The following is an 11,750-nucleotide window of genomic DNA, read 5'->3' as shown; positions in this document are numbered from 1 at the left end:
TCTCAAAGATGCAAATTTTACTACGGTTACAATAAATTGATAGTTAAAACAGAAACGAAATCAAACTGACTCCGGTATTTGTTCGTTACTTTAAGCAAAATGAAGGTGTCAACGTGAAACTTTTATTTTTTGATGAACTTCCGGGTGAAACATCTGATCTTTTAGTAGAACATGTTTTAAAATGTATTAAAAAGTACTCTATTGATTCAATAGTAGTTTGTCTTTGTGCTGATAATACTAATACTAACTTTGGGAGTGTCAAAAGGCAAGGGCAAGGATATGTTTTTTCCTTCGACTACTCCTGTCCGGACTTGGCCTTAATAAATTATGGTAACCCTACCTATAGGTCTACAATAACTAAAAAAGTAGTCAGATACCTGGATCTTTAAGTGTCCCGAACATTGTCTCTTTCCAGCTTATTACCCTGGTCTATATATACCCCATCCTTCTTCTGCTTTTTCCATAAAGATTATAAACGAGATCCCAGCGAAGTTAACAAAGAGGGCGTCAAACAATACATTTGTCGTATTTAAAAAATATATTTAAAAATTATAACATATTTTTTTATTATTATACAGGCAAATTAAAATAAATACAAAGAATGAATAAAACTTATCTCAAAAACTTTAATGTACAAATCAAAAAGGATATAATTACAACATTTTCATGTCTTAGATAATATTTTCTCAGGCAGTTTACTTATTTATATACATTATTTTAAAAACATCACTCCACAGTACGTTCAAGATGCTGAAAACAAAAAAAAATGTCGATTAGTTATAAAACTTAAGAGGAAAATAAATTATTTATATAATATTAACAATTTTAAAATTCACACACGTCAACAGAAATGACAGTTTTGGAAAAGACTGTAGTTCTTTACAACTAAAAAATTGCGTTTTTGATATTTTTTTTCAAATCATGTTTATACTAACATTTTAATTATCATAAAAAATGGATAAATCAATCGAGCGAAGATAAATAGAATTGATGGATGAAAACTACATATTGCCGATGACGTAACTGCAAATCTTGTCAATTCCTGTTTATTGCGTAATTAAATTCTAAAATACTGTGTAAAGATAATACAAAAAAGACAAAATCGTAACTCTCTGCTTAGCCACTTCAGGGTAGTTGCGTCGTTATTGAAATACGCACCATTTTAAACCTTGTTTCAGATGAATAATGACGCAACTGTTAATAGGGATGAAATTCGGACCAATAGGGATGAAAGTATAAGCCATTGCTGTAAGAATAAACGGCATACTAAATATTTAAAATAGTTTTTTTTGTACAGAAAAATTGTAAGATCAAGAATGACGCAACCGTAGATAGGGTTGAAAATGGGGGGATTAAATTAAGATAATGAAATACAAACCAATAGGGATGAAACTAAAAGCCATCATCGTAAGAATAAAGGCCATACCAATAATCCGAAAGGTTACCCTTTATTTCGCTGGTACCTATGATTAATGTGATTCCGAATACATTTCCAGTGAAAATAATAACTCTTTGATAAGTGTTGGCGATACAATTCTTTTTTATATGCGTGTACGCGAAGATTATAACTCCCAAAATATTTAAACCGAAAAGATTTAATTCATAATAGATGCCGACGAAAACAATTATTTCCCTTTCTGTTTCTGTTTCTGCCGACGAAAACAATTATTTCTGAGAACTTTTTAGTATTATAATTTTCGTGGACCCACAAACAGAAATAATGTTTTTTGCTGATACTCCTCAAAAAATACATTTTTTCGCTAACACTTTATTAGGGATTATAATTTTCACAATCATATAATCGAAAATAATATTTTTCGCGGCGTTCATTGAAAGTTCTACTCTTTGCCGCATTTTTCGGAGTTATAATCACTATTTTAAATATTTAAAATTTTTTTGATGAAGAATGACGCAACTGTAAAAGGGTTGAAAATGGGGGGATTATAATATAAAGAAAATGAAATTCGAACCAATAGGGCTTTTCATCGATTGTCATTGTTTCGAGCTTCTGTCAAATGTTGTATGTATAATCTGTGTATAATATTAATATACACGGATTATATGACATATGACAGAAGCTCGAAACAAATGACTGTGAATGAAAAGCCCTATAGGGATAAAAACAAAAGCCATCATTGTAAGATTAAACGCCATACCGATGCTCCTGGATGATTACTCCTCATTTAATCCCTATTTTAAATATTTAAAAATCGTTTTTTTTTGCTCTCCTGAGAAGTTTGGCTTTTTGCAGTTACGTCATTTTTATTCCGGACCAGCGATATTATATCAACTTCGTTTCTAAACAAAATTAAAATAGTGAATACAGTAGAGAATAAGTACAATTGCCCAAATCACAAGACGTGTAATGTTTTTAAATCACAGGAATTAAAATTTTGGCAACTTGTCTATTATTGGGAGGCCTGTCAGTTTGAAGTTTACGATTTTGGCGGGATTATGCTCCTCATTCGCCTAGCGATAGGTGCTCAGCATTCACTCAATCTGCTCTTATGAGTGCTGGGGCACCCACTCGGGTGACAAATATTCAAACAATGGATTGGCCTTACATTAGTCCCATTCATAAGTAGAGTTGAACACATTTGGAATTTGTTGGACAGACATATTGAGAAGTTCTCACATGTATCACAAACACTCCAACAGTTAGTAGAACCATTACTCAAGGAGTTGGAATATATATCCCAAGCACATCTTCATAGAATCATATGCACATATTTTACACAAATTCAAAACCGAACTTTTTGTAAAGAAAATGCATTTACCTTTAATAATGTTTTTTTTGTAGCTTTTACAATGTTTAAGGGGACCAGGCACGCTGATAATTTTTTTTTAATAGAATAGGATAGTTTTAGAATAAGAGAAAAGTTGATACAATAATTATTTTAAAAACATTTTCTGAAGTTATATAAATATAAAAGTAGTCTTTGGAAAGACTGCTGCGGTAAAATACAGTTTTCCGACACTGGGCCCAGGATAGGTTTGACAACAAAGTTCCAATTAGTATGTAAGAATTTTTTGAAGCAAGACACGTTTTTAAATTGTTAACGATTTTTTTAAGTGGCAGGCCACATTTTAATTCCCATTTTTTTACGTCCTTCGCAGCAGGCTGTACTTTGTACTCTTTATTAGATTTACCTCAGCCTGTTACTCAAAGGGCTTGTGGGAGCAGGCCAGGGATGGTACTTGGTCCCCTTAATTCATATTACACGCTACAACTTCACTCAAAACGTAAAGGTAACAAGCAGTGTTCACCTAATTATTTTAAGCAGTGTAGTAATAGTAATTAAAATAAATAACTGCAGAGAAGACAAAAATCTTAAAAAATGATAACCCTCAAATTAGTAAAATAAAAATAAAAGACAAAGAAATTGAAGAAGTAAAGAAAGTCACTTATTTGGGATCAATCATGAAAAAAAAGAACTATGGAAACGAACAAAACAAACCAGTATAATAACAACAATTAGACAGAAGAAATGGAAATGGATCGGCCATACGTTAAGGAAAGATGCTAGTAACATCACAAGACGAGCACTCGAATACAACCTGAGAGGACGACCAGATAATACCTGGAAGAAAACAGTAACCAGAGAACACAACAGAATCGGCTTAAGTTGGGGGGAAGTGAAAAACAAAGCAAGAACCAAACCCTTTTTTTAGTGTGACATTAATTTTGACGTCATATAGGATCTTGAGAATGTCGCAAATCATTACATGACCTTTTAGTTAAATCTGACAGTTGACAGAATATTTATATTTATATAAACATCAATATTTATACAAATATTTGTCAAAATAATATTTAAATATTTATATTTACGTCGCTGAAAAATACTAACCTAGAAATTACAATTGTCATTTTACCATATATTATCGACTATTTTTGTGTCAAATTATCTTTACTCGCCTCATTGATTGGTTATCAATTTAGAGTATTGTAATCGCCAACCAATTATACATCTATCTATAAGTATAAATCCGTTTTAATATGCAAATACTCGTCAAGGAATACATAATTTTCTAAATTCAATGTATAATAATCACAGAGATACGTGTTTTTCTGTCACTTCCAACTGTAATGCGTTAGAGAGAATTCGATAATCTATGACGCACTGAAAAAAGGGTTTGGGACGATCTATATTAATATTGAGGTATATATGGGAGAAGGTATGATGTGAAGAAGTATACTACATTGAAACTATTAAAAACGGTGTGCTTACCTCTAAAACAGCACCTCTCTATAATTCTATTCTCTATAAAACGGGACTAACTGCCATTATTATAACTAGACTTACTACTACCAGCATTGGCAGCCATTTGTTGTAAGGAATTTATGAACTGTTTCTGGAATTCGTCCTGGAACCCGCCAGGGAACTCGCTGCGGCTATTCGCGTCGCCTCTACCCAGATTGAGAGCCGCCGTGGTAGTTTTGGGCGACGGGAAGTTTTTGTTGTTATAAGATATTACCGATACGGGAGAGCTGACACTGGTGTCTGTCTTGGCGGGAGAGCAGGATAGTTTTTGCAGCGCTTTGAGGTTCTCCATTACCATCTGAATGTCCTGCTGGCCATCTCCCTCCGATTTAGTGACTAGTGGAGTTGATGTTGAGTATTCATTATGCTTATTTGATGCTGAAATACACAGAATAATATATTGATTGGTTTGGAAACTATTAAAATGGAATTAAAAAGGCATAAGTGATCACATTGATTTACAAAAAGACTTTTTTAAAACACTTTTTGTAAAATACAGAAACAACAATTTTAGAAAAAACATGTGTTTTGTCCCTTATAAACCACGTTTCACAATGATGCATAGTTTTTGTCGTTAGTTTTATAAATCATCAGGCATCAGCTGCTATAATTTTTTTGTATTATCAGAGAACGGCAGTTCTCGCTAGTGGCGCACACCTACACCCCCTACACGCGACACTATATATACACAAAACTCCCAAAAACTTCGAAAATTTAACTCCGACCTTTGCGGCTTCTAATAGTACTGATCATTATTTTTCCAACGCATGTTTAATTTTGAAAATCGGTTATACCGTTCAAAAGATACCGAGCTCAGAAATATGAGTCAATTTTTATTTAAAAAAGGGAAAATGTTTGTGGATAATATGTATGTATGTATGTGTGTGGAAAAGTTAAACCGATCTGAATTTTTTTTTCTGTGTTTGAAGAGGGGGTGAGGGCCGATTCAGAACTGAGTTTTGACTACCTATAAGCCAGCTATAGAACTGGGTAGGTACAAAACGGCATATATATTTTGGCGCTATATATCTTCGGTTCAAGAAGAGACAGGAGAACAGTAAATACACCAAATCAATAGCGTTGAGTTAAGCTTTCAAATGGTGTCCAAGCTGTCAGGATCAGACATATACACGGCTCAGTATAGCCGAAAAACTGAAAAACTAAACTTTAAAAATTTTGGTTTTTTGACAATTACTCAAAATTTCAACCTACGAATTACGCCAATAACTGAGCGTTTGTAGAAGGACTCTAGACTCTACACGAATCTAACGGTGTATACCTTATATCCGGGAAAATTCCAATTTTTAAGTTATAGGTTTCATAAGTATGATCAAATCTATTTCTTATGGGAAAAACGGTTTTTCAAGCTCAATAATTCCTGTAATAGCTTCAGTTATCATACTTGACCTTAGATGCATAAGATACTACTTGTCAATACGTTTCAAACGCATGTTTAGTGAACAAAATCGGTTAAGCCGTTTAGAAGTTATTAAGCTACAAAAGTATAATCCAATTAACGATAATTCCCTAAATGGTTTATGTAGTTGTAGTGGTTACGACGCTAATTTGATCTGGCAACGGGCAATCCGAGTTCGTTTACCGGCCATCCCAATATTTTTTTCAATCTATTTTGAATAAAAAAAATCTAGTGTACATTCGATGGGCACTAGATCATTTGGGAGATAATGCGAGAATGGCGACCATTTATAAAGCTTAACGTGTAATCGAGAAACATTGCATTCAACTTTATATATTTAATTTATAAATAACTTTGAAAAACTCCTGATACAAGAATAAAAAACCGCTAAACGCCGTAAAAATGAGTGGCGCATACAATATTCCAGCTACAAAAGATCTGATATGAATATTACGTGGCGCGAAAATGTATTTTCATTTTGATGCAAAACAAAATTCTAGTTTTATTTTAAAAGATTTTTTCATAATATTTGCTAAATTTGAAGTAAACGCGTCACAAAAGAGTTTCAAAATTCAAACTGTATCAAAGTTACTCTATACGCTATTCAATACGGCGTTTAGCGGTTTTTTATTCTTGTATGGTATATACATAAATAAATAATATTTTATTCAAATCGACCAGAATGTTTGACAGACGATATGGCACCTCCATCCTAGCCCCTCAATTCATTGGTGACCGAGCGTCTGCTGGGGCTATCGGCGTAGCAATCAATATAAATGGAAAAATGTTCAAACAAGAGTGCGAGAACACGGAGATTCTAAAATTGGTAAGGTAGATCTAGTGATCCGGTGGATATACTTGTCGCTAAATGTTATGTTTTAGGAAGTATTGCAGATACCTTCTGATTCAACTGTTTCCAACTGAATTCTTAATTTGGTCGGACCATCTATAGTTTATTTTTTAACCAGGAGGAGTTAGAAAAGACAGATTCACACCCAAGAAAGTCACTAGAATAATAACCAAATACATCTTCTTTTTTGGTTGATCTAGTCGACCCTCAACGGTAATCCACAAATATTATATTAAATTAATACGTCGCTAAAGAGTTCTAAAAACAACTGCCTTTTATATAAAAGCAGACTAACAACCTAAACATTAAAGGAATGACACAGAAATCACAAAAATCGCCGATATAACTTAATTAACCTATGAAATGTCACTAATGTCAAAATTTGATAAATGTCATTAGTGTCAAAATTTTACAACAGTGGAGTAAACTTGCCTGCGGTTGGACCAATTACAAACAAGCAATACAGCGCGGTAAATTTGAATCACTCCTCTTGGTTAAAAAACAAACAATAGTTGGTGATCGTCCTCTTGATCTTCTCCCCGGAACGTTTCCAGAAACAAGTATTTCTGTATATAGGCAGTATTTATTTATAGCCATTACTCTGCTAAAAAACATATTCTTCGATTTCATTTTTCCTCGTTATAATTTCATGGGACACCTAGTGTAGCTCGTTATAAGCAAAAACTCGTAATAGTCGTGTTCGTTATAGAGAGAGTCTACTGTACTACATACGGATTGATGACAACCTAAGATTGTGGCAATAATCCGTAAAAGGACATTAAAAATATAGACTTATACACTGATACCTTTGTATATAGACTTATTGGTCCAAGAGCTGTGAGACATTTTTGAGTAGGTATTTTAGGCAACCTGAAAATTTTTCAGGTGACTCTTCCATGATAGCCTAATACAAAAATGCCGGTCTGGCTGGAGGGTAGCGGTTATTTTCCCCAAAAATCCCCCCCAAAGTTAAAAAAAGGTCAAAAATTGTTATTACAAAAAAAATCATTGACGTGACTTTAAAGTACATTTAAGTATTCAAATATAAAGAAAATAAACAAGCCAGGCGATTTGAGGGCGATTTTAACTCTGCAAGATACTTGCATGGGCGTCCCAGGATTATTTTCAGGGGATGCATCTGAACTTCAGAAGATTTCATCTGAATCTGTACATACTATTAACGAGTATAAAATATACAACTATACATACATAGCTATGTATATTCTATCCGGACAGGGCGATGCAATTGTTATTTTGACAGGGTATTTTTTAATATTAAAAATAAATATTCTAAAGACAGGTTTTTTGGTGAAATTTTCCAACTGCCATGTCATCAAACAAATTACGCGTGCATATAAATGAAAAGCGCTATAGGTAAGCAGCAGTGTGAGAAAGGGCGTATACCGATAGCTGTTTGTGTCCTCTGTTCTAGCGGAGCGAGTCCGTTCGCTGGAGAAAAATCACGTGACCTGGCGATACCCATGTTGTTGTGCCTCGAAACGTTAGAGTAATTATTATATATTATAGTTTTTTAAGTAACTTTTTGTTAATTAAAGGAAAATAATACGTACTATACAATAGATTTTGCAAATATGATAGAAAAAGACAACTTTATTATTATAAATATATAGGTAGAAAAGTATAAAACGATAAGCTAAATAAATTCGGTGTCCGAATCTTGTACATCTTCTTCAAACCCCTCATCTGAGCTTAAATATTCATTCTCTTCTTCTTCGTCAGACTCGTCAGTCGAAGCCTGCACAATCACGGGCGCATCTGAAGAAAGACTTGCCATTGGTGAGATGTGGTGTTATCGAATAATGTAAAAAATATCATGGACACAACACATAGCAAACACGGAAACATTAAGAAAGATGAAGAAGGAAAAAGAAATACTCAACACTATGAAGGAAAAAAATGAGCTACTTTGGTCTTATACTAAGAAATAAAAAACCTGATGTGATTGGTTATAAAAGGAAAAGTATTAAGTATTGGTTATATAAGTAAGAATACGTAGCAACTCAATTAATTAATCACTAATTAATTTTTAATTAACTCTAAATACATATTACAACTATTTACAGATCAGGTAGAAGAGGAATCTGAGTCTCGAGTGGAGTCTGACGAAGAAAAAGAGAATGAATATTTAAGCTCAGATGAGGAGTTTGAAGAAGAAGTACAAGATTCGGACACAGAATTAATTTAGTTTGTAGTTTTATACTTTTCTACCTATATATTTATAATAATAAATTTGTCTTTTTCTATCATATTTGCAAAATTTATTGTATAGTCCGTATTATTTTCCTTTAATAAAAAAAAGTTACTTACAACAACATGGGTATCGCCAGGTCACGTGATTTTTCTCTAGCGAACGGACTCGCTCAGTTACAACAGAAGACCCAAACAGCTATCGGTATAAGATCTTTCTCACACTGGTGCTTACCTATAGCGCTTTTCATTTATATGCACGCGTGATTTGTTTGATCACATGGCAGTTGGAAAATTTCACCAAAAAACCTGTCTTTTTTAGAATATTTATTTTTAATATTAAAAAATACCCTGTCAAAATAACAATTGCACCCCCCTGTCCGGAAGGAATGTACATAGCTATGCATGTATAAATGTATATTTTATACTCGTTAATAGTATGTACAGATTCAGATGAAATCTTCTGAAGTTCAGATGCATCCCCTGAAAATAATGCTGGGACGCCCATGCAAGTATCTTGCAGAGTTAAAATCGCCCTCAAATCGCCTGGCCTGTTTATTTTCTTTATATTTGAATATTTAAATTTACTTTAAAGTCACGTCAATGATATTTTTTGTAATAACAATTTTTGCCCTTTTTTTAACTTTGGGGGGGATTTTTGGGAAAATAACCGCTACCCTCCAGCCAGACCGGCATTTTTGTATTAGTCTATCATGGAAAAGTCACCTGAAAAATTTTCAGGTTGCCTAAAATACCTACTCAAAAATGTCTCACAGCTCTTATACTATATACACTGGTACTTTTGTTTACAAAATTTTATTGGTCTTTAAGATCAGGTAAGTAGTTTTCTAATTAAAATTTGTAACGATCCAAAATTTTTTTTATTCCATTTAATTTAGAAAGCAGTAACCTTTATGCGATCCTGTATAATGTTTCGAAGTTATACAGGGTGTCCCGAAAATATTGGTCATAAATTATACCACACATTCTGGGGTCAAAAATAGTTCGATTGAACCTAACTTACCTTAGTACAAATGTGCTCATAAAAATAGTTACAGCCCTTTAAAGTTACAAAATGAAAATCGATTTTTTTCAATATATCGAAGACATGCATTATTCTTGTGGCAGGAACATCTCAACACAAAATTATAGTGAAGTTTGTCCAATCCATAAAAATTTTAAGGGGGTTTTGTTCCCTTAAACCCCCCCAAACTTTTGTGTACGTTCCAATTAATTCATTATTGTGATACCATTAGTTAAACACAACGTTTTTAAAACTTTTTTGCCTCTTAGTATTTTTTAGATAATCCAGTTTTTATCGAGATGCGGCTTCTTTTTTAATATATTTACATAAAAATTTTATGGGGGTTTTGTTTCTTTAAAGCCCCCAAACGTTTGTGTACGTTCCAATTAAACTATTATTGTGGTACCATTAGTTAAACACAATGCATTTAAAACTTTTTTGCCTCTTAGTCTTTTTTTGACAAATCACCTTTTATCAAGATGTGGCTTCTTTTTCAAAATATACCTAAAAATGCAAATTATAAATAAATTTTCAGATTATTAACAGGTCTCTATAATCGTACTTAATCATATACAAATATGTGGTGGATTCGACAAATATTTAAAATATGTCGATAAACACTGGCTTATCGAAAAAATACTAAGAGGCAAAAAAAGTTTTAAAAACATTGTGTTTAACTAATGGTGCCACAATAATAATTTAATTGGAACGTACACAAAAGTTTGGGGGGGGGGGGGTTTAAAGGAACAAAACCCCCACAAAATTTTTATGGGGTGCACAAATGTCACTTTAATTTGTTGCTGCCATAAGAATGCCACATGTCCATTTTCAATAAACTCTAAGAGTTTTCGATATATGAAAAAAAAATCGATTTTCATTTTGTAACTTCAAAGGGCTGTAACTTTTTTTGTGTGCATTATTGTATATAGGTAAGTGAGGTTCAATCAACTTATTTTTGACCCCAAAATGTGTGGTATAATTTATGACCAATCTTTTCGGGACACCCTGTATATTCGAAGTTTATTATAGGTACCTATTATATTCGGTAGTTTATTATTAACATTCAAATAACTTCATGAAAAAACACTTTAGTGTTTCTTCGATCGAATAAACAAAATTCAATCATTTATTTGTATTGGAACTCTCGTTAAGATTATTAAAAGTACTTATAAGCATTTTACATATTCCTCTGCCATTAGATAAGAATTATGAGAGCTGGGTGCGGCTGGAAGTTCAAGGTTGTGTGAATTAGATTGGAGGGACAATTTTTTTAAATTCATTCATTTTATGCATTACGCGATAAGAAATTTATGCTTCTAATTATAATAAAAAAAAGGGGAAAAAGATGAAAGATCATACTGTCGTCGTTAGAGCCAAACCTCGTATGTACATACAAATTGCATAGTACATACGAGGTTTGGCTCTGACGACGACGATAGGCATTTGAACATAGAATCAACCACGACGTTCAAGTCACTAACTTCAAAGAACTTACCGACGGTATAATAATTTGGAGAAGTAAGCTCGGCGGCACTCCTGGAATAGGTTTCCATTAGTTTCCTTTTGACTCCTTGGCAGTGAGCAGCTAGTGGTATCACAGGATTATGGTGATCTTCTCTATTAATGTCTTTCGTTTGGATATTCTTAACTATCACGCCGTTATCTTCCTTGACTTGGCTCACTTGGGGTATATCGTTACTGAAAACAGAACGAAAAAAAAACAAAAATAACGTAAGTTGATATAACAAAACTGGAACTGGAACTTAGAACAGAAACTGGAACAGTGGAGACAAGCTCTGGAGGAAAAAGGTTTAAAACTTAGTAGGACAAAAACAGAGTATTTAGAATGTTCATTTAAAGATGGAGTTACTACAAATAAAATGGTATCTTTGGATGGTGAAATGATTGTGAAAAGCAATAGTTTTAAGTACCTAGGATCGGTATTACAGAGTAATGGAGAAATAGATGGAGATGCATGCAGTAGAA

The 11,750-nt window shown here is 33.1% G+C and overlaps 1 protein-coding gene across 9 annotated transcripts in view; it reads right to left on the bottom strand.

Moving 5' to 3' along the window:
* Nucleotides 1-602: 602 nt before the first annotated feature.
* LOC114340356 (uncharacterized) overlaps nucleotides 603-11,750 on the bottom strand; it is an 80,502-nt gene continuing 69,354 nt past the window's right edge. For all 9 annotated transcript variants that reach the window (XM_050652048.1, XM_050652063.1, XM_050652070.1 and 6 more), the window contains 3 exons: nucleotides 11,260-11,462; nucleotides 4,233-4,643; nucleotides 603-750 (listed from right to left, as the gene is read on the bottom strand). In XM_050652048.1, the coding sequence (XP_050508005.1) occupies nucleotides 4,279-4,643; nucleotides 11,260-11,462 (568 nt within the window). In that variant the 3' untranslated portion in view covers nucleotides 603-750; nucleotides 4,233-4,278. The remainder of the gene's footprint in view (nucleotides 751-4,232; nucleotides 4,644-11,259; nucleotides 11,463-11,750) is intronic.

Source organism: Diabrotica virgifera, chromosome 1 (genome assembly GCF_917563875.1).
Source record: "Diabrotica virgifera virgifera chromosome 1, PGI_DIABVI_V3a".
NCBI lineage: Eukaryota > Metazoa > Arthropoda > Insecta > Coleoptera > Chrysomelidae > Diabrotica > Diabrotica virgifera.
Note: the sequence above shows the minus strand (reverse complement) of the source record. Positions and strands in the feature narration are given on the sequence as shown.